The 23,566-nt window shown below is 31.6% G+C and overlaps 2 protein-coding genes across 2 annotated transcripts in view; one reads left to right on the top strand and one right to left on the bottom strand.

Moving 5' to 3' along the window:
* The window catches only part of LOC106687231 (adult-specific rigid cuticular protein 15.7), a 55,764-nt gene extending 39,990 nt beyond the window's left edge, over positions 1-15,774 (bottom strand). The window contains exon 1 of the mRNA XM_067052279.1: positions 15,694-15,774. Coding sequence (XP_066908380.1) covers positions 15,694-15,714 — 21 coding nt within the window. The 5' untranslated portion in view covers positions 15,715-15,774. The remainder of the gene's footprint in view (positions 1-15,693) is intronic.
* The window catches only part of LOC106687224 (uncharacterized), a 214,042-nt gene that overhangs the window by 41,594 nt on the left and 148,882 nt on the right, over positions 1-23,566 (top strand). Inside the window, exon 2 of the mRNA XM_067052277.1 lies at positions 8,997-9,095. The gene's annotated coding sequence lies outside the window, so the exon portion shown is untranslated. The remainder of the gene's footprint in view (positions 1-8,996; positions 9,096-23,566) is intronic.

Raw genomic sequence — 23,566 nt, forward strand, 5'->3', positions numbered from 1 at the left:
TAATTAAGCAAATCTCCACTTCTGTATAGCTAACGCTGTGAAACTATCAACACTAATGGTTATTGCTAATTTCACATTGTGTCAGCTCTGACGTGTAGGTTTGGTTCAAGTATAGGTAGACAGCAAAAAGCTCATCTTTTTACTTATCATTTTATCGCGTTTATCTTCGACCCGACGATGTAATCATTTCTGAACTTAGTCATCTTAAATCTTTTTATCCTTTTTAGTTGTATCATTTTCATTAAAGTATTTTTCCGAAACTTTTACATGCACTCTTACCTCTCTTATCTCCAACACTCCATGATATCATCACTACTCTTCCCAGAACTGACTGCCTGCAGACAGTGATGAATAAGATCTAATTACTGTATCCTTAGCTGCTTGCATCACCTCGGCTGGACCGCTTGCACAAGTGAAGAGCGAGAATGACCTCGTAGCGGATTAGATTTAACGGATTATTCGACCACGAGAAAGAAGATTACGACCTGTCCAAAATTAAATCACATGCTCCCGTCATCGAGTGATTATGCGTAGAGTAGCTCTTTGAAGGAATGTTAAAACATTTCAGGAGGCATTATAAGTATGATCAACATGTATGTCTAATATAATATAAATATGATTTATGCCAGTATGTTACTTTATTATGATTATAAGAGTCGATAAAAATAATTAAATCAGTTTTCATAGCACCCTTTTAGCTATTGAAATGTTATCGCTTACGATTATGATGATATCAACATTTCAAGGATTTTGAAAAATATACCGAAATATCATGCTTACTTAAGAATTATTATTTAAACATTTTAAAGTAACATTAAAATATTGCTTTTTAAAATGTTGTATCTCGAGAACTATTGAATGTGCATAGCTTTATTAGTGCTCATATTTTAGCAAATTAAATGAACTTTAAATTATGTTCTATTAGGATTTCTAGTGTTATAGGGAGTTTTAAAGATAAAAAGCTCCTATAAAAAAATTATTTTTTTTAATCTTTAGAGACAGCTGCTATTTTTTACTGTACTTGGCAGACTCATCAATTTTGGCTAGTAACTATGCTCAGTTTTCATTAAAGTAATAAAAAATTGGGTGAAATAACTGACTTTTTCTCCTCCAATAGCATCAAACGCTGTTGGCATCAGTTTTGTTTATAATTAATATGGCATCTTAATATTATGAAGGCGTATGACTACAATTATATAATTATAATTAACTGTAGCTTGGAGCAACAATAAACAATGTCCATTTGTAAATATTTTTTATTTTATCAAAGGTTTTTTGTTAGAAATCAAAATATTACTCATGTGTTTCTCAAGTAAAAAAAATCTACAATTTTTATGATTATATAGATATCTCCAGAATGAAGCATTAATTATTATTTTTACTTAATTGGTGCATATTTTATTACTAATATTATTCTTGAAGAATCTAGAAATTTTAGATGTATAATAATTTTTTTATTTAATGATCAGCTAACTGCGAGCGTTAGGTATCGCCCATTCAACTAATCGTTTAAAAAAAAAAAAATCAAATTTATATTTCTCGGTATTTATTTGGACTAAATAGTCATAATTAATTTTAATTTGTCAATGATGTGTATTCCGTACACCTGGCTTTCCCGTATTTTAGAAACTAAATTATTTAAAAATAAAAACAATTGTAAGACGGCGTTTTTAGGAAACTTAATGTACTTTTATTTCGTTTAGATCTTATTTCACCCAATAACTATCGAGAAATTAGAAAAAAATTGATAAAAACTCTAATTTAACTACATCTGTCTCTTCTCTCCATTCCAAACGCGATGCGCAGACCTACGTAACTTAATCGCATGTTCTCATGTTACTAAACAATTTAAAACTGGTCTCTGGTTTATTTTTTGAATGTTAGCGTCTGGTGTCTAATTTGACCGGACTATTATTTGTCTCCTCCATACTGCGGAAAATACATAGTTTAGAAAAAAAAAGTTATTCAACCACATTGTTAACAAATTCAATTTTGTTAAGAATACATTTTTGTCTCACCCTCTTATATAAAACCCCTTAATTATACGTTTTTTTTCTCCTTTCTCTCCCCTGCTTCACACACCCGACGTTCAATTCCGTGAGACTTAGATCATCTAAGGAGATGAGATACTGATAATATTAAACAATATACAGAAGGTTGCTTCTTTATTTATGTTTGGTTTAAGCCTCTAATTTGACTGAACCAAAAGTACTAAGAACTCAGCTTAACCGGGTTTTCAGATTAATCGATGTTAAACTAAATAAAATCCTAAATTCTGTTAACGAAAACAAAACACGAGTAACTAACTTCGTGACTAGTTTTAAAAACATAAAACTTACACTTTAACTAAATCTATCTAATTTTTTTTAAATTATTTAATTAAAAAGAAATATATAAATTTTTAAAAAATTATTTATTATTTTTTAAAAATTATTTATAATTATATAGATAGCTGATATGTATGTTCACGTTCTATATGGCGAAGTAAAATATATAAACAATCATGAATATTAAATAAATTTTAAGAAATAATTTCTTAAACAATTATTTATATATTTTTCAACAATTTTTATTTATTAAAATTTATTTAATATTCATGATTGTTTATATATTTTACTTCGCCATATAGAACGTGAATATACATATCAGCTATCTATTAATTTTGTATTGTATCTAAGTTTCTACTTAATAAATGAGTAAAATTATTGTTGCTTGTTTTTCTTTTATACATTTCGGGTGAAACAGCCCTCCTGCTTAAACACTGATGTCTTAGTCCCGACTAGGACTGATGACCATAGTTTTACTGCACTGCTGATGCAGTCTGCTCAAGTCTTTTCAACGGCAACAGACGTCTTTTTTTTTTTTCAAGAAAAAACGATGGTTAATGATTAAAGAATAAATGATCAGAACATATGTATGTCTTTTTTGATTTAATATTAAACGATTATATTGTATTACCGAATCTTTTGATCTTGAGACAAAAGGTGACGTGGGCTGCTGTGAGATAAGGCTGGTATATTGTATGTAGAGTGGATAGCTGATTAGAGGGGAACTGTTGATCAACTAGCTAATGAATAACCATCGTCTGTGTCCTGATGGCATCTCAGGGAACGCTGACATATTCTACGGGCCGATGTGTCGTGTCCGTTGGGTAACCTCTTGGTGAACAATGGGTATGAGGAATCTGTTAGTAAGATGTACAAAGGGTGTGGATTATTGTATGACTAGATAGTTAAGTTCAATTAATTCATTTATCTTCGTAATTGGATGTTTCCCATAGTATTTAGTTACCCACCTTCCACATTAAGAAAATGTTGAAGTCGGTTTTTTATTTGCTAATATTGATGTACTATGTTATGGAGTTTAATACGACTGTACCCCTGTACCCCATCTCAGATGATTTTTTTCTTTAAAAAACTTTCCTTATTCCAAGAAAGAAAAATTAATAAACTTTAATTTACTGGAGGAAGTTTAATCGAGAGGCGAATTACTAAAAGCTTTGATTTTTACTTATAAAATGAACGGAGAAATTACTCTGCTGCGGAAAACTGATTATACATCTATCGTTATAATTGGCTACACTAAAATATTTTTGTCGATCGCCCACCCTTTTCTTGTGTTCAATTAGGTAGTTAAGTTAAATTAATTCATTTATCTTCATAATTGGATGTTTCTGTACTAAAAGAAATATTATTAATTTATAAAAGTCCAATTTCTTAACGATACTTTTCATTTCAGTATTTGAAAACTAATGATAGGGATGTAATCAATTATATTATGAATATACTTATTTAGAGTATATCGAAGGAGGCCTTGTAAACTTCATACCTATTTTTATATTTCGAAAATTTATAATAATTAGTGGTATTATTAGACAACTAAATAGCATCCAATCAACTAGGAAATAAACCATTACTAATTTACCTCTTTGAGATCTCTCACATTAGATATGTTCCCTTCTCTTTAATTAATTCTGACTATAAACGACATTGTTCTGCTTAGCTTTTCAATTGTGTATTGCCACATAAAAATACCATTAACCAGAAAACTAACCACTAATAAGTCAATACAGAAAAACATTAAAAGGTATTTTTAAAAATGTATGTATTAATATTTACCTGGTCCATAGATTGTCTGTTTAATTTCTATTTAAATAATATATATAGATATTATCAAATAACAAACAAAAAAATTGAAATTTCCACCAGTCACAACTCATTCAGACGGAAGAATAAGGGTGGAGTGGGAATCTAAGAAAACAACAAACACTGAACGTTCTTTGTAACAAACCTATTCTTGAGAGACTTTTTAGTTAACTGAAATAACTGGTTAATACTATTCCTTCACCTATGTTGTTAATTTTTTTCTTTTAATTCGGTGAATTCGACACTCCATATGTTAATCAATGCACTGTTTTACCTCAAATTTGCCACTTTTAAACAATAAATTAAATTAGGAAAAAATAATAAAATGAATAAATATTAGCATATATACACCTGTGTGTATATAATATATGAAAATAAGTTCAAGCATCGAATTTTATGAAGAAACAAATCAATATTTAACCCAAAAAGATTAATACGTGCAATTTGATAAAAAAAAATCTCGAAACGTTTAAAATTTTCCAATACTCCACATTTTCGCGAAAATCTTTGCCATGATTCGAATATCTGTTGAGGTTTGGTGAAATTTAAACCTAGCGAACAAAAGGTACAATTACGCGAAAGTATTATTAGTATTAGTTCCCTTACCGTTATGATAGAATTTCATTTTTTTTTTTTTTTTCTCGTTCAGAAAATATTGTTCGATAGTGGCAATGTTGATAATATGGAACCCATTCAACTAAATTTATTATTTGACATTCATATGTAAAATGAAAAAGTGTCTTGAATATGCTTACACAGTTGTTATAGGAACTCATCCAGGCCATAAATTTATATTTAAACCCAATCGAAGAGCTGTATTCGCTCATAAACAAAATGTGGTTGCATATACCACCTTCTTCATATCTAAAAATAGAATGAAAATGGCTTATTTCTGTATAAAGCGATGAAATCCTCCCTAAAAATATCATACATGCATCGAATTTGAGATTTTTACATTGTCTACAGATAGGTTCGATCATGAAACAAATCTTCAAACAAATATTTTTAAAAAATCGAGTAGATATGACTCGAGATATAATAAATATAATAAATATAGAGATATAATAGATATAAATAAATTTAATATTCAGCATTCATAAATAATATTTTGAATAAATATTTACATGTAAAGTGGTCCTCTGTTATAATTTCTTAGTTCATTGAACCTCATAGCTGCTAAGATATACATAAAACGTTGGGCGGGCCAATTTTGCAAACATCCAGGCAGCCTTGTAACACGCTTCCCGTTTCGTGTCAAGTTCAGGATCCTGTTGTTATTTTCTTGTTTTGTATTTCCCCCCTTTATTTATTGAAATGATTTTGTAATTTATTTGAAATTGTATTTAAAAAAAAAATTCAAATTAGTCCTTGATTTCTGAGAGTTCAGAGAGTACTATTTCAACTTGTATTTGTTGTAAATAAGTGCGTATATATAAATAAATCTGTACCACTACTAACCATAAAGGGTCAAGGGTTCAGTACTTTGTAAGGAATTACTTTTACAACGGTCGGGCAAGGAGATTATTTGGTCAAAATTACGCTCAACAGTCATTTTTTTCCGACTTAAGGGTACCCACTTTATGAGGCTGAGTGGACTTCTGAAGCCGAACCCACATGGTTGGCTCACGGCTATATTAACAGAATAAATAATTATCTGCCACAGCCGGATTCGAACCCTGGTCCTTGGAGTTAATAGCATAGTTCCTTACCACTAGGCTATCCCGCTCCATATACAATCAGTAAATAAATCCAGTACTATTTTATCAACCAATCCCTGATAAAATACGTAAAATAAAAATGATCTATGTTTTTTATTTACTAAAATAAATGTGTTTTCTCCCTAAATTTTTGGCCATCTTGAGATCTAGTTAATGAGAGAAACGTTACTATGAACGATCAATCGGCAAGACTCCACTATATCAATAATATTTATGAAGAAAACTGAACTTTAGTCGTTGTTTAGTCGCCTAGATTCACAAGTCAACTTGCATCAAATATCCTACAAATCATTCGAAATTACTTTTTTTATTACCGTAAAAAAAAAAAAAAAAACCTGGTCAATTCTCACATGCGAAGATGTTATCTAAAGGTAACCAACCTATTCTAACCATGTTCGAGGGGGCCAAGTTATCATTCCGTAGGAATGAACAAAATAAAAGTCTACCCCCCAGGCCGGACCCGAACTTCAGCAGTTCTGAGGCTGATTAGACCGACGTCTCAACTCGCTCGGCTACAAACAGCCATATTCGAAACCATTAAACATTAGTATGATCATATATGTAGATATAATTTCTTTGTTTTTTTAGTTGGCTTTTAAATAAATATAACTGTATTAGCATGTCAAATATTTCATGGGTGCAAATATCTGTCAATGGGTCAAATATCTGTCATCTGTCAAATATCTGTCATGGGTGCAAATATTTAGATATTTGTGAGTAATTATGTAGTTAGATTTATTTTTCTACCGAATTAATGGTAACTCTTATTAATGTGACATCTGATTGAATTTGATTTACGAAATGTTCCTTGTGATTAGAACAGATGTTTTTGGAATAGTTCAGATTCTTCTCATGCATAAGCCGTCGTACTGAAGGTCTTTTGTTTGATAGCTACAGAATTCTCTATAGGACATTAGGCTTAATATATATTTAAATATTATTTTTATTTAAAGAAAAAAAAATTACATTCGTTCATTTTATTTACTTGTTTATTATTATTTTTTTATTAGCATAGTCTTTAAAAAACAGAAATCTTTTAGGATAGATACTTGAAATTTACTACTGGAGGATCATAAATTTTATAATATTTTTTTTTATATTTAGGATGTATCTCAAAATATATTTTTTACCCTCTTTCTGGGAAGGGTGGCGAGTGATTTTCCTAAATTAAGGTCGTCAAAATTTTTGATATATAACTGGCCTTACTTAACTTCACTCTTAGCAAAGAATCTCAAAATATGATTGATTGTTATTAAATGACCTGGTTGACAATGTAATTAGTTACATGAAAAACCCACTGTGTAGGAGAGCTATCTTTCGATCTGGACTTCCTTACCGGTGTCTAAATGATTAATTAAGTATTTGTTACTTGTGGCTTATGGCAAATATTAAATAATACATCCACTTCACTTTCATAACTGACATTTATGTCTTACTTGTACTCAAAGATTGTTGCTATATTGCTTGAAACTCCATTAACTGTTTATTTATCAAATTATATATTTAGAGAAATCCAGTTAAATATCACATCAAAATGTAATAAAATTCCTTTATTTGGTTTCATGATTTTTTTCCTTGAACTACAACATGTTCATAATTTCATTTAATTAAGTTTCGCGTAAATAACACACACCCAATGCTCTTAATGTAGTTATAACGTTTATCAACACACACACAAAAAAAAATACCAATTTTGTCATATTCTTTTTAATCTCAGCAAAGCCAGCGAAGCATACGCCAGCGGATCTTAAAGTTACCCTCATGCATTCTCCATGAACGCTGGAATAATGGAATATACTGAAAAAACTATTTTTTAAAAAATATTTTTTGTTTCAACTTATACATTAAAAGTTTGAAAGACACTAATTAAATTTTAACAATAAAATAGCATATTTTGTAGAAAATAGTTGAGTGAGAAATAAAAAGACAGTTACACACCTTCTATAGGGTTGAAAAGACCTTCCGGTTTTTGTATTCATGTTTTGTTTATAATATGTCACATTTTTCTGATGCAATTAATCCCAACAGAGGATTGTTTATCCTATTTGTAATAAGTAAACAGTTATGTATATTGACACTTGTAAAGATTAGGTCAGTACTGTGTTTGTGATCCAGCTGAGAAGATGGACGGAAATATAATGCATTATAGGCATATTTTGCTTTATTACTTCAAAAAACGAAAGCGAGCTGCAGAGGCAAATAAAAATTATGCGTGGTCTATGAGGATAATTCCTTAATAGAGTGCAGGTGCCAAAATTAGTTTGCCAAATTTCGAGCAGGGAATTTTGACATAAACGACCTGGTCGACAAAAAGAAATTGAAACCATTGATGTTGAGGCGATAGTCGATCAAAATCCATTGCAATCAGTGAGAGACATTGCATAGGTCCTAGACGTATCACATACAAGCAAAATCATTTGCGGAAGCTCGGATACGTTTCTAGGCTTTATGTTTGGGTCCCCCACCCTCTGGCCGACGCTAACTTGGCAACACGCATTTCCATTTGTGATTCACTGCAGAAGCGTCAAGAAAACGATCCATTTGTTAAAAGACTTGTTACAAGGGATGAAAAGTGGACTGTCTACGATAATGTGTTGCGAAAAAAATTTGGAGATCCAGCAACGAACCTCCCGGAACCTACATCTACAGTGGGATTGCACCTAAAGAAGACATTGCTTTCAGTATGGTGGGATTTCAAATGTGTGATTTTTTATGAGCTGTTTCCACCAGGTGTATCGATCGATTTCACTCTATACTGCTCACAATTAACAAAATTGGATGAATCAATTCGAAGAAAACGCTCAGAACTGTCAAATCGAAAGGGTGTCGTCTTCCATCATGACAACTCTTGCCCCCCACTTAGTCATCCGCAATAAATTGTTAGCCCTTGGATGGGTCTGGATCTTTTAATCCAGAGATGAATTACTAAAAATTTCGATTTTTTACTTCTAAAATGAACGGAGAAATTATTTTGCCGTGAAAAACTGATTATACTTCTATAGCTATAATTGGCCGCACTAAAATATTTTTTCTAAATCAACCACCCTTTTATTTTGTTCAATTAGGGTGGAAAATAATAATATGAAATAGTACCATAAAATAATGTACTTTAAAATGCTAATTGGTCTTTCAGTGTTGAGGGTCTGCGACTATCGCGCCCTTGCTCATTCTCTACAATACCGATGACGTGGTTGTGACAGAAGCACTGGGATCTTCTGGAGCTATATCACATGTGAGTATTTTAACTTGTTTAATTTTTTTTAAATATTAATATTTCCTCTATTAATTATTTTATTTATTTATGTTATCTGTATATACTTTGTGAATTAATTCCTTCAATATTATTGGTATTGTCCTTATTTGAGACAAATAGTATTGTTTCTGTATAAATCAGTCAATTTCAGTTTTTTTTGGTCATTCCTTATATATCCTATATCGTATGTTATCTTTATATACTTTGTGAATTAATTCCTTCAATATTATTAGTATTGTCCTTATTTGAGACAAATAGTATTATTTCTGTATAAATCAGTCAATTTCAGTTATTTCAATATTATTAAAATGATTCCAGTACTGAACACTCAATTAACTAATGATTTAAGTAGTGTGATTTGATATCACGAACACTGTTTGAACGATTCATTCAACAAGAACGGATCCCTGTTTAAAGATTCAGTGCACAATAGGCCTATTGGACTGCACTTCCTGAATCGGGTCGTGATCCCACGAAGTGGTTTATCTTCTTTGGAACTGGGCTACTGTTTGCCTTCTCTATTTTGTAGTTCCATCACGGATAATTGCATAGACGTCTCGGTTTAGACAAATGATATAGATGTTTGTTAACAAACGATTGTTAGACCTCTACAGTCGTACAGTGTACGATTAAATGTTTAAGAACACCGTCAATATTGATAAATTTATAATTTGAATATTAAATAATTTAGTAGTAAATGCAACTTCTTTCTCTCATCTGAAAAAAAAATTGAAATGAAATTTAATATTGAATTGAAAGCTTGTGGATTGGGATGGCTTTTCCTTCAATCGCGTCCTAGTGCTCAGAGATTTAACTATATCAATTTTTTAGCTTTAAAATGTTTTGTTAGTATTTGGTTAGTTAAATTTTAAAAAACATATTTTAAAAAAAAATTGTTTTTTAATTTAAATTAAGGTACTTCTGTAAAAAAAAAAATTGAGTTCCTAGTTAAATTTCTTTTTTGAATTCCCTTGTGTAGACTATTAATCTATTTTCCCTATTTTTACATGAATAACAAAAATTTTTTATTCTGTCTTTAAATTTTAATGCCATAAGCTATTCAATATATTTAAAAGGTTGGCCCACGATCGCGAAGAAGATAGCCACGTGTAAATCTTTTGATATATATATACATATTTCTGGCGACCGAAATAAAAACAAAATAATGGTAAACAATGATTTCATAAAAGCTGATTTTGGCCCACATCCTTCCGAGCTTATGAATAAAGAACTGGAAAAAGACATGATCTTGCAACAACGAATAAGGATTGACTAGTTACACATTAGTGAGACACTTAATATTCAGATAGAAGAATAGGTCATACTCTCCTCACGCACTCTGATCTGATCAGAAAACTGCCTCCTCCACCGTGCAAATATTGTCAGTCCATTCTCACGATTAGACATATTTTTCAAGAATGTACTCACTATTTGCCAACAATAAACAGGATAGGACTGACCCCAAATTTATCAGAAGCTCTCACAGATGAGGAAGCTAAAATTACATTAGTGTTTGAATTTTTAAAAGCACTTCGCCTTCCTTCTAAATTATAACTCCTCTTCGATTTCAATTTTTTTTTAATTTATTATTTTTTTTTATTTATTATTAATTTTTACAAAACTTTTAGCATGCTATAAGCGTTGATGACCAGAGGGTTTTACGCCTTTAAGCAACAATAAACAACAACAACAACTTAAATTCAGAACATAATATTTATTGTTTTGTTGGGCCTAGCTTATAATATTCTTACACTTTTAGGAAACTTAAAACAAGCTATACAAATAATGTAACAATATATTTGTTATTTATTACCTGAAAAACTCACAATACGTATGCTTCACAATTTATTTTACTTAATATGGTGGGAGTAATTTGTGGTGTGCTTTCCCGAGGCTCTAGTAAATCCATAAACGAAGGAAATCAGCGGGATATAAACAGTTCATTATTGCTTTATTCTATTAGCGACTCAGTTATTCTGGCAAATAACTCTTTGAGCCTCTTTGAGATCTGTTCTATAATGTGTATTGACGGATCTTAGAAATCATAACGAGTGCCAAAATATAGTAGTTGTTTAGCTAATATTAATGTAAATAGCTTAATATTAATGTAATAGCTATTTTAAAAACATTTATTTATACGCTTCTCGATAACTGAATGCAAATACTACCGTGACCTCATTACTTTTCTTTTATAATTCTTATTATGGCATTGTACCTACTTAAAAAAAATGCGGGAGCAATTCATGCGATAGTACAATAGTACCTAACGACATTGCCCTTAGAATAGGCTACGTGTCCCCGGGACGCACTATCTCCGTAGCGGCATCCACAAGGACACAAAGCTTTGTCACAATCTTGTAAAAAGAGAACTATCATCTCCTTGTATAAAGGAAAATAAGTATGCTCTGTGAAATTAGTCAAAAACTTTTAATATCTGACCAGCATGAATGATTGTATATTTTACTAAAAAAAAAAAATCCTATTGTTATTAAAACGTTAATAAAAATAAAAGTAATGCATGAACTACAGAGATTAGTTGTTAGTTTATAACATTTCTTTCTATTATCATTTAATGTAGAGTCGGAAAGAGGATTTTTAGGAAGCATTATTTAATAGTCCATTATTCAATTCCTCTCCCTAATAAGCATCAACAGTTTCGTTACAGTATTTTAGTTAATATATTTGGAATTAAATTTTATCTCATAACATCTAAAGTCTTTTTATTAATTGAATTAAGATCGAAAAATCAATAGGCAGAAACATTTTTTTTTCTTATTAATTACAACAATGAAATATCCATACAGTCCCAACATGTTTATTTTCTTAACTCCTACGTTTCGGCCTATCTGGCCATTCTTAGAGATATCTATTTATTAACACTTTCAATTACAATCCAATCATTGAATATTGATAATGAAAAATATATATTAGTCTATCAACTTATAAAATATAATTGATTAGGGAAACACTATGCACCAATCAATTTACTTTAATCATATTAGGTTAAATTACCTACTTTCATCCACTATTTTACTTATCCTAGTTGTATTCAATTCGTACTATATATTACATCCTTATCAATCAGTTTATAAACAATACTTAGTTTAACCTACCTCACATACCAGGCATATTCTCAGTATTTTTCTAATTTTATTTTAGTTTATTTATTATAGAAGCGCGATATCGGTTATAAGGTATCGCGGTAGCACAGTGGTAAGGTACTATGCTAGTTACTCCAAGGACCTGAGTACGAATCCGGTTGTGGTAATAACTTTGTGCAAAATTATTTTCTGTTTCACTGTAGCTGTGAGTCAGCCCTCTGGGGTCCACCCAGCCTCTTAACCTGGAAACCCTTAATTGGAGAATAAACTGGTGGTTGTTCGTGATATTGAAAAAATCACCTCCTTGTACAACCGTTGTTTTACAAAACAGTACTTCCTTACCAATTACTGAACCCATGACCCTTTTATGGGTCCTAGTGGTCCACAATATTATTATAATTATTATTTATTTATTCATTTTAGTATTTAAAAATCTGTTTAAATTAATTTTCAAAAAATTTCTCCCGAAATTCGCTGCCCTCAAAATTCTTCTGTTTTTAATAATTATAATCCATATGTATTATTACGGAAAAAATCATAACTCTTGATCTAATGTAACTCTTATTTTGAACAGTTTTTTTAAAAGATATTCACTGCTTAAATAATTAGCTTTAATATAATAAATACAAACTCCATTTGATCATGATAAGTAGTTACTATACCTCATACTAAGTAGTTTATGTTCTGTTTAAAACTGATGGTAAATTTTTATTTAAAGCATTTCTTTTTTATTTTTTTTTTTTTGTTTAGTCTTTCTCTTCTACCAACTCAATTTTCATGTAATTTTCTAAGTGCTAATTCGGAGATCGTACTGATTCAACACGTACATTTTCACCCTTAATAATCATGAAATATTAGTTTTGAAGTTGGCGTTGACAATGTACAATTTTAAGTAAAATCTCAATTTATTAATTATTTAATAAATAATTAGTTACGAATTACTAAGTTGTAATTGTGTCGTTAGTTGAAATTTAAATTAGTAATACAAACAGGAACTAATTCTCATGCACTGTTAATTATACTTGTTGCTATATTCAACTCCAAGGCTTTAAACTAGAATCCCTTCAGCATCCACCAAAACTAATTGTTATCTGATCAACTATTTTGGACTGAAAAGTCTAGTGTTTAAAAGAAACTAGATAGTTCAAAATGTCTCCTAAGAATTTTCTACCTTTATTCTGTCCCAGTTTTCATGAATACGGAATTGAGAAAAAAATAAAAGTAAGAACCTTTTAGGAAGAATCGGATAGAAACCTTGGGTCTATATATGAATACCAATTTATAAAATTTGATTCCATCTATTCATTTTTTTTTTGGTCATTCCTTATATATCCTATATCTTTTTTTTTTTTTATTATTGCTCAAGTCCTCCATTGAGGACCTTTACAGCTCCAAAATAGGAATGTCAGGGATTAATTTTGGGGGTTTCCGCGAAATAATAAATTCTGACTCATCCAGGTGGGGATTCCAACCCCACCACCTGGTGTTCTGAACAAAATTCTGTAGGACCCACACCAAGTCCGCTCTGCTACCAGGTCCTCTATTGTATATCTAATAAAAGTTATAATAAACAGGTAGTATGAAAAAGAAAAAAATCCCTTTTTTCCCCTAATATGGGTGGACTATATAAAAAATTATAGTTTGTTTACCTCATAGGTTAAAATAAATTAATTTACTAAGTTTTTTTGACTTTAGGAAATGAAAAAAACCTCATCAAGAGGAACATTTTTAGTAAAGTCTATCAATTCATACATTTTTTCATTGTAAATTAAAAATTATTGTGTTATAAAATTATTGTCATTAGTGCTACCATATGGGATGTAGAAAACAAACTTAGTTGTAGTTACATTTAATTTTAAATTTTCATTGTAAATTTCTATAATCAGCAATTTACTTCATCTGATGTTTATTAAAATCATCATAATTATTGATAATTGTGGCTTGTGACCATGAAAATTATAATTTTACAAGAAATTCACTCATATAATGGTTGTCAAATATTTTTACTTGGACTAGAAGGTTTATTATGTATGTTATCTCTGAACGATTTTTTCTTTAACAAATAAAAATTATTAAAAGATATATAGTTTAGAAGTCATCAATTAATCTCACCTTGATGCTTCATGTTTTATTAAAAGTTACTGTAATTAGGGATCTGTCTCCCATTGGTCGAATTCTTTTTTCATTTTTTTTTTTTTCAAAAAATAAATATTTTGTCCAAAAAATATATAAATACAATAAAAATGCTCCAATTAAATGTATTGAAAAAAATTAAAAACATCAACTTTTCCACCAAAAGTAATAAGGAAAAAAGAAATAGAAACAGTAAATTACTAGTAAGAATAATATTTTATTACTCACAACTGCTCTATTGAAAATTTTAAGTTGTCGGGTTTATGCATATGTTTTATTTTATTTGAATAAAATTTTGGGATTTTAATGAGAATTCTATTATTCTCGTTCAAATTTTAAGAAAAAAGTGTTGAAAACGTTCTCATTAAAACGTATTCCAGAATCACTCATCGAGAATTATGCGTATGAGAATGATCACGTATGAATTATTACAGTAATAGTGCTAATAATTTGGTATCAACAATTCGGGGTATCTAATTTTTAATTAATTTTGTAAGTTCCATTTTGAAAGCTTCATTGTATTAAAAGATAGTGAAAAGTTAGCTGAAAATTTGTTTTTATTTAAAAAAAAAAATGATGTCTTTTACAAAATGCAAATCTATATAATTATATATTAAATATATATATATTTACATTTTACGTAGTGTTTTTTATTTTTATAAAACATTTTAGGCCTAAAGCTTCATATTAGTACAAATTCTTTTAAAACAAAAATATTTTAAAAATAAATTGTTCCAACAAAATATATTGACAAAATTCATTATTAAACCTATTGAAAGATCAATAAAAAAAAAATATTCCGGTCACTTCAAAAAATTAAATTCTCTATTAAAACATAAAAAATAAAAGTTTAGAATTATAGTTATAATGATATAGTTATAGGATGACATTTGATTACTTAAAACTACTCCATTGAGAAAATTAATTTTGTGGTTGTAAGCAGATATTTTATTTTATTCCAAGAAAATTTCACTGTTCTAAAGAGAATATTACTTCGGTAAAATTATCTAATTTTCATAAAAAAAAAAAAAAAAAAAAAAATGCAGTATCATTCAAGAGTATTTTTCTACTCCAAAAATTTTAGTTAATAATTCAAACACTAGGGTTATGAATTATTTAATTGGAGAGAAAATTAATTCAAAAAATTAAATTGTATGTCTTTTATTCAATCTGTCCGTTTTTGGTAAAATATTGACAGTATAAAGTTATCACTTGCCATTTTAGATTTTAAAAATAACTTCGATTGAATTGATCACCTCTTAATTAACAGCACTTTTTAAGGCCAGATATACTTTTTAAAAACAATTATTAAGATCTGTAAGAAGTGCTAAAAGTTTACTTACCCTGAAGAAGACCAGAGACATGTTTGAAGCCGGTACCCGGAGATTGGCCTTATAAAACGCCACCCGCACACTCTGACGGCGGAAAACCCAAACAGGATCGGCCGCTATGCAAATTAGAAAAGCCCGGGGCTGGGAGTATTAGTTGCCATGTACGCTATAATAACAGATCAATTGCTAAAATATATCATATCTCTTCGGCTATCGCTACGTTTTCCTATAAACTGGTCGTCGAACCCGATACTTCATCAAGGCTGTTTATCAATAGATCTCCGATTCTGTTGCTCTTTTAATTATTACAAAGTCGACAGGTAGATGATCTTAACCATGAAACCATTTAAAAGCAAGATATTGTGTGTTACTACCTTGATTGCCAAAAAAAGAGGAGGTACGTTAATAGTTCCTAACTATGTTGCATCTTGAAAGTCTACCATTAGTCACAGAATCCTTTTAAAAATAAATGTTATCAAATTTGGAGCTGTCGGAATTTTTTTTCCTGGGTAGTGCGGGAAGAAGGTTGAACATTGCAAATGTTGCTTAGAAATTTTTCATTGAATGTTTACCTTTTTATATTGTCTTCCACTTAATTTTTAAGGACCTGTTCTATTCTTAACCTTTTTCAAGGGCATTTTAGGATTTTGAGCCGGTTATTCAAGAGTTTTTGGGTCGCAAAGAACTTCTAGATAATAGATCAATGTGTATGTAAGCTGTTCAAGTAGAAGTTCAATCCCTTTTATAAAGTTAATTTTTTTTTGTGATTTCGGGATGATTTCGTGATCATTCAAAAGAATAAAACTAGAAATTGATTCAAAACTAAATTTAAAATAATATGTCAAAAAATATACACAAATTATTAAGAGTAAACTAGTCACTTGGAAGAACTGGATTAAGATAAGACGTTTTAATTATTCTTTTATGGGCATGTTGCCGAATATTTAGTTGTCGAGTTAGTGTATGGGTTTCCATGGCAATGTATTTAAAATATTTTAATATAAATAAAGACAAAATCTAATCTTATCTGATACTTTTCTTTGCTTCGACGATTTTTTTGATTTTTTTATAATATACGACAAACAGTTTAATTTTGTGTTACACGCATATAAATTTACTTTTCGTTATATCTTTTTTCCTGTTTTTTTTTCAGAGATTTATTCTGAATTTAAAGTTAAAAGACTTTAAAGTTTTAGTTATTTTAAGGCTGCCGTCTAATGAAAAAAAGGTTTTACGGCTAATTTTTTTTTATTACCTTCCTGGCCATTTTTTTCATACACGAGGGTTATCCTACAGGTTACTACCTTTTTTTAACCAGAGTGGTAAGGTCGAGTTTTTATACTCTGGGACCGTCACAAAATAAAATTCAACTGACCTAGTCCGGAAACCGGTGCCCCGGCAGTTACAAGGTTGGTAAGGTGACTCCTTAACGTTTTTTGGCGATTGTGCACAGTGCACTCAATATAGTAGTTAGGCATTGTGGGCCTAAACTTTAGAGCCAAAAAAAAAAATTTAAAACCTGCAATTAATTTTTAAATTAGGCAAATTTGATACCAATTAATGTAGAAACAAAAGAACACATCAAAAAATCATATTATTTCTACTCTAGGCAGACGTGGGTTAAACAAAAATATATCTTAAACCAGGTCTATTCAGAAAAATTCAAAACAATAAATATTATTTTCAATGGAACCAATATTAGAAAAGACAAAGAAAAATATTTTCTAATGGACTTAGCTTTCAAAGCAGTTAGCACAATTGTGTGGAAGAACGCGCTGTATTTATTCCCTACAAATAATGTAAAATGGTTAATTATTTAAAATTAACAACATTTAAGGAACTTTAGTGATAGAAAAGCGTTCGGTCGTAAAACATGATAACGGAAATTTTTTATTCATTGCTGTTTTTTGGCATCATCGGTTTTTAAAAGGCTGTTTTCACAAATTATTGTAAGAATCCTTGAAAAATTTATTTTCTAAAGACAATAATGTTTACATTAAAATACTGATACTTACTACTACTTGAAGTTAAAAGATTTGTACCAAGATGACATGGAAAGACTCAAAAAGACAAAGCAGAAGAAATCGGCTTGCAAGTACATGGGTATAAAGCCGACTGTATGATTGCAAGCCGAAAAATGCACTAAACGACACGGCCTGCTTTGTTTCTGAAAGTAAACATTATCAAATACCTCGGCTTTACAATAACATCAATAATAAGTGCGTTGCATTCAAAGGTGATGACTGAAGGAACAATCAGATGCACTGAGCAGTTCCTTGGAATTCCTTTTTCGCATGATCACAACAGCATCGACTTCCTCTGTCGTTCCATTACAGTTTTTAAATATTTTGAGAGTCCTTTAAAGCTTTTCCTGCATCATGTTCTCTTTTCCGCAAATCTAGGATATTGATCTCAACCACTGAAAGTGTTAAGAAATAATTTATTTTCCTTAACTTTACTCAACACTTTGAAAAGTCTTGAGAATACGAGATAGAGGATCTCTGACTTAACCATTTTATATTTTAAATACAACTGATCTTTTAGGAGCTAATGTAGTGATAATTACAAGCTGATTTACGTCTTTTTCTACCACAATCACACATTCATAATTCGTCTGTTTTTTCGTATGTGTGATCAGACTCTTGAAACATGGAGGAGGAAAACTAACAGTGAATTGCTTGCAGAGAATTGTCGGCCAATATCTCATGATATGAAGACAAGGTGGTTAAGCAAACTATCAGGACGCCTCTGAACAGCAATTAATGCCAGTATAGTTGGCAAGAGACAACGTGGAAGGAAAAAACAGATGGATAGACAGAATCAACAAAGATGCGAAAGAGGTACATACAGCAAACTGAAGACCCTTAGCCCTAGATAGTCGTGGGTCAGGAGTGGTCATAGGTATTCTGAGGTATACCTTCCCCGCCTCGAACCGGAATCTCTCGCAACGGCAGAAGAGAAGATTGGCGAGAATCCAACGGACGGCTTTGCTTAGAGTCACGGAGGGAGTGTCTCACATAAGGCGGTGCAAGTTTTAACGGGAGGATTACCTCCTGCGGGAAGAAATTATGATGTTTAAATTAAAGTGAGAGGGCTTGGCATGTCTGCCGGCAAATCTTCAGGTGAGGGTTGATGAGAGCCCAAGGGAATGGAAAACCATTTTCCGGGAAGACACCACCGAAAAGTGGAACCGGCGATGGACGACAAACCCAAAAGGTGCTACCTTAAGAAAATATTTTCCCACCGTTCGGTCACGGATGGAAGCAAATTGGGTCTTCCCAGACTACTGGTTCTCTCAATTTCTGACGGGGCATGGGGGATTTCGAGCCAAGCTTGATGGCCACGGGATGGATATCGACCCCCTATGCTCTAGTTGTGGTGTTCCAGAGAATGTGCTCGGCATCATAGACTGTACCGGTTTTGATGCATTACGGGCCAGATTGCTGAGGGAAACCGGACTCTACGCGCTCACAGAGAACGAGTTCCCTCAGCTAGTAAGCGAGGAGAAGAAATTACAAAGAATTTGTATACGGGTGGAAAAGAATTATTGGACCAAGCCACTTCAACCTTCGTCAAAGAAGAAGACCAGCCCATGAAATGTCTGCGGACAGAAGAGGCACAGAAGATTGAACCTTAATACTGAAAACTGATGAAACCTGTAAGAAAACTGTACATGAATCATTAAAATTGTAAATTGATTTATTAGCAGTAGTTTGATGATGGATATGTAACATCGAACTGCTGCTACACATCTGTATTGCTTATTAGGCAGTGGAAGGTGAAAATAAACAAATAAATAAGGTAGGCGTGTGTCTGAAACTCAAGTGGTTAAGGCTCTGGTCTTGGCCACCTAGGAACTTTGGTAGCGCCGGTTCAAATCCAGCTGTCGATGTTTTTGATTGTTGTGGCGGGCCCATGGATTGAAGGCTGACCTCCTACTATTGTTAGAACAGGTTGGTTATCTCTAGATAACCTCCTCCCCCGCGTATGTCAAAATTACTAGTAAGGTAGGATCGGGCGGCCAGAGATATACAAGGTCTGTATAGCTGACCAATAAAAAAATAATAATAATATGAAAAATACTCTCTTGTCGTACCCTCCAAGAACCCGTCCCAGGGGCTTTTACCCTCCCAAACCTTCCTGACGACGGACCTGTTGATGCTTATACATATATTGGTTAAGAATGTAGTAAAAATGGTTAGGGATTCACCTATTATGAAATTATTGTTTAGGTGTGTTGAAGGAAAAATAAAAGGAAGACGGGCGCAAGTTAGATGGGCATGTGAGCTCGAAGCCGATATGCAAAAATTTCTGGAAACAAGAGCTTGTTTGTCCCTTGCGCTATTTTTGTATATCGAGCAGCGGAACGCTAACAATCTTTTTTTCCACCAGATTTGTTACTGCTCCTTGAAAAAAAAAAATGTTTCTCCAGCTACTCCATGCTCCTGCTCCTTTCCAAAGCCCTGGTCATTGATTTTAACACCACGAGTTCTTACTCTAACATCATGGGTTCTTACTCTATCATGGTTTCTTATCTCTTATGTTGTATGATAGAAATTTTACTACATCCTTATGTTTTATGCAAGTTTATTAGACTTATTTAATTACAGGTTTTAATAATATAAAGTTATATAAAGGTTATAGAAAAGTATATTGGATTAGTTTGTTTTAAGAAACAAGGTATTGGGGATGGGGTTTAACATTTCTGTCAGCTGAAAATAATACAGTATTAGAAAAAGTGTAATAAATTATAAAATAAGAATCTATGGTATAGGTTGCTTACTAATGTTAACTGGTGTAAGAAAGGTGTTGTTTTTCGCTGTTTAGGTTTCTTTCTTCGAAGTTCGAACCAGTCTTATAATTCTAGGTTGGGTTGTAGACTCGGTTAGGAGTGGCAGCGTGTCTTGTAGCAGCCGTTTCATCTGCGTGAGTTGTAGGCTGGCTAAAACATTATTGTTAGAATAAATTACTGCTAACATCAATAACCGTATTTTTTAAAACTCAAGTTTCATAAGCTGTTAAGTCACTTCCTCTCGAGGATCAGGAAGTTCACAAAGCGCTTTCATACTTAGCAATCATTGGGCCATTCATAGAGTTTCAATAGGTAATTCATTTAGTGAGAGCTTACAACGGACAACTAGGCTAACGAATAGGCAACCGATAACTCAGCTTAACATTTTACAAGCGACTGTCAGCTCAAAATTTATATGAACTATCCATACTGATTACTTTGTTAAATTATACCGGTATCCCACTTTCTCAATGTCTTCTCAGTCAGTCTATGATCTAGCTTGCGTCAGGTTCAAACTGCTTAGCAGTTGGGCGAATATTAATAAATCTAATGAGGTGTAGATAGTTAACTGTAGATTATTGATTGGAGAAGATGGTAGGGAGTGCACATTAATCATTAATAAATATAATGTTACAGCACTCCATTTACAAGCCGCGATGGAAGTCCGTAGTTTTTAAATCATAGTTTCTCCAGATGTAATTATATGGTTTCTTCATTTTGTATAACATTCATAATAACCTTGCAGTATATAAGTTATCATCATAACAAAAATAAAACGAAAAAATGTGCAATCCGATAAATAATTTTTAACATTTCTATAAAATAACGACAAAACACGTGTTATTATTACGTACTAATGAACGTTTGTAATAATTGACCAAGAAAATAATTAATCCTCACTCATTTTTTTCCTAAATTTTCCTCCTAAACTATTTTTATTCATATGGCATCAGAACTACCCATCTTCCAAGGCCAGTCCTCGGAATTCGACATTATAATCCACCCGTTTGTTTCAAAATGGGGCTGATTGGAAATTTCATACAGTGCAGTTTGCAATCTTTCTCTGACCACTGGGCCAATTTTTTTTTGTTTAGGACAAAGTACACAGATCACCCTTCAAACTCAACATTATCAATTACTTTGTTTTTAAATGGCTACCGATTTGAAGTTTCCTAAGCTCATATCTAACTTTTTGACGACTCTAGATAGCAAATATATAAGATAAAATTTGGTCTTAAATGGTTCAACTGTTTTTCTATTTAAAGTTGACAAATAATTTGTTTCAGGGTAGTGCTTGGCATGTTCACATTTCTTGAAACCTTCTCAAAGCTCTTTGTAAATCAAAAAACCTACGTCGACATAAATTTAACCGTTTTTTTGTTACGAGTAGCCAAAAATGTCCAACACTCAGATATTAATTTATATTTCTAATAATAATTTTAAAGTTTAATCAATGGGAATCTTGTCTGTGTTCCCCGTACACTGTTTCATGACTAGGTATCGTATCTGAACACATTGGCATTCAGAATTTCATCATTTTTATCTTGAATTTAGCTCACTTCATTTTTCTAAACTTTTTTTTAATTTTTTTTAATAGCTTTTTCTCTCAGAGTAACCCTTATACGTCGCTTTATCAAAGTAAATAAAATAGTGAGATAGAGGTAAAATAGGCGTCTGTGATATTTTTCTAAATTGTTTTCTTTTTACTCCTTCTAGATTCTATTATTCATAATGCCTTCGCTCATGACCTTTACTCTATGTTTCCTTAGGTTGCAGTTCCTCAATTTTGTTTCTTCATTCTCAAATTGTTTCAAGCCAACATCATTCTCCCACTCAGTAAGTATCCAAATCTCGTGGTTTCAAATCACCCTGGAGCAAGTAAACACCAAATATTCGCACTACAAATAACGATTTCTAGGACAATACTAGAAGAAAAGAACAGTCAGTTCTGATATATTCGCTGTCCTCACAGTTGTAGCCGAAATTTATGTATACGATAAATCTTTTTCCTTGGTACGGAGTTAGTTATATTTGCTAGAGTTCGTTGACTTAGCAGCCTACTGTAAGATTTAATAAAAGGAAAGAAACTCATTAAATAGAAACTACACAAAAAAGTCATGAGTTATGAACCAAAACCGAATCGATTTCCGTTTGAATTCATGAAACTGTAATGACCTCCCACACATTGTTTTTTTTAAACACACCGGTGGGAGTTCGGTATGCGTTAACTGATTCTACCAATATATCGTTACGGGTAGGCTATTGACCTAAACTGTCCATAAACATTGCTGAACATAACCGCTATGCAACTCCTCTTCTTGGTCGTTGAATCTTCTTGATGGCTCCATCAATATGTAGGCAGGCCTGGGTGTCCGATGTAGCTATATCGTTAACATGGTAATGCTGGCAGTACACCTACGGCTTTCTCCTGTGGAGTTTTAGCGTATATAATACTTTGGAACGAAAGGTGTCATCAAATACATTAATGATAGAATGATAGTAAATACACTAAATAACCGACTACTAACGAGCATCATGTTCCTTTCTCTACAGGGTTGCTAATTTAGCAGCTTAGGTTACAGCTTGAACCAAAACTAGAACAATAGTTATTTTAGTTTTAGTTAAATTACATTCTTGATATTTTATATCTCAAACATTCAAGCGAAAGAACTACCAACATTGAATATTGTTTTTCAATCTCAAATTACATGAAGTAGATAACAGATTAAGAATTAGAAATCCTTAAGTTTCAAAATTATTACATTGTTACAAAGAAAATCATCCATAATGTTTTTTATGTACCTTATCTTTCCATTGGGTCGTACATAGTACTCGGGCCCGATCGTTCTATAAATACCCTATCCTCACCCAAACCCACTTCTTTCTAACCTTACATCCTCTTAATTCCTGATAAGCCTACTAGGCCTCGAAAAAATAAAGTTGCCTCTAATATAGAAATGGTATTTAAGTATTACGAATGTTGCCGATTTGGCCAGAACCAGATACCGTTCCTTCCGTAATAAACTTCTCAACCACCCAAATCCACTTGTTTCTAACCTGGCTTCTCCTTCATTACCTAATAATCCTCCTAGG

This window comes from Halyomorpha halys, unplaced genomic scaffold (genome assembly GCF_000696795.3).
Source record: "Halyomorpha halys isolate HHAL.00 unplaced genomic scaffold, Hhal_1.1 Scaffold932.1, whole genome shotgun sequence".
In the NCBI taxonomy this organism is placed as follows: domain Eukaryota; kingdom Metazoa; phylum Arthropoda; class Insecta; order Hemiptera; family Pentatomidae; genus Halyomorpha; species Halyomorpha halys.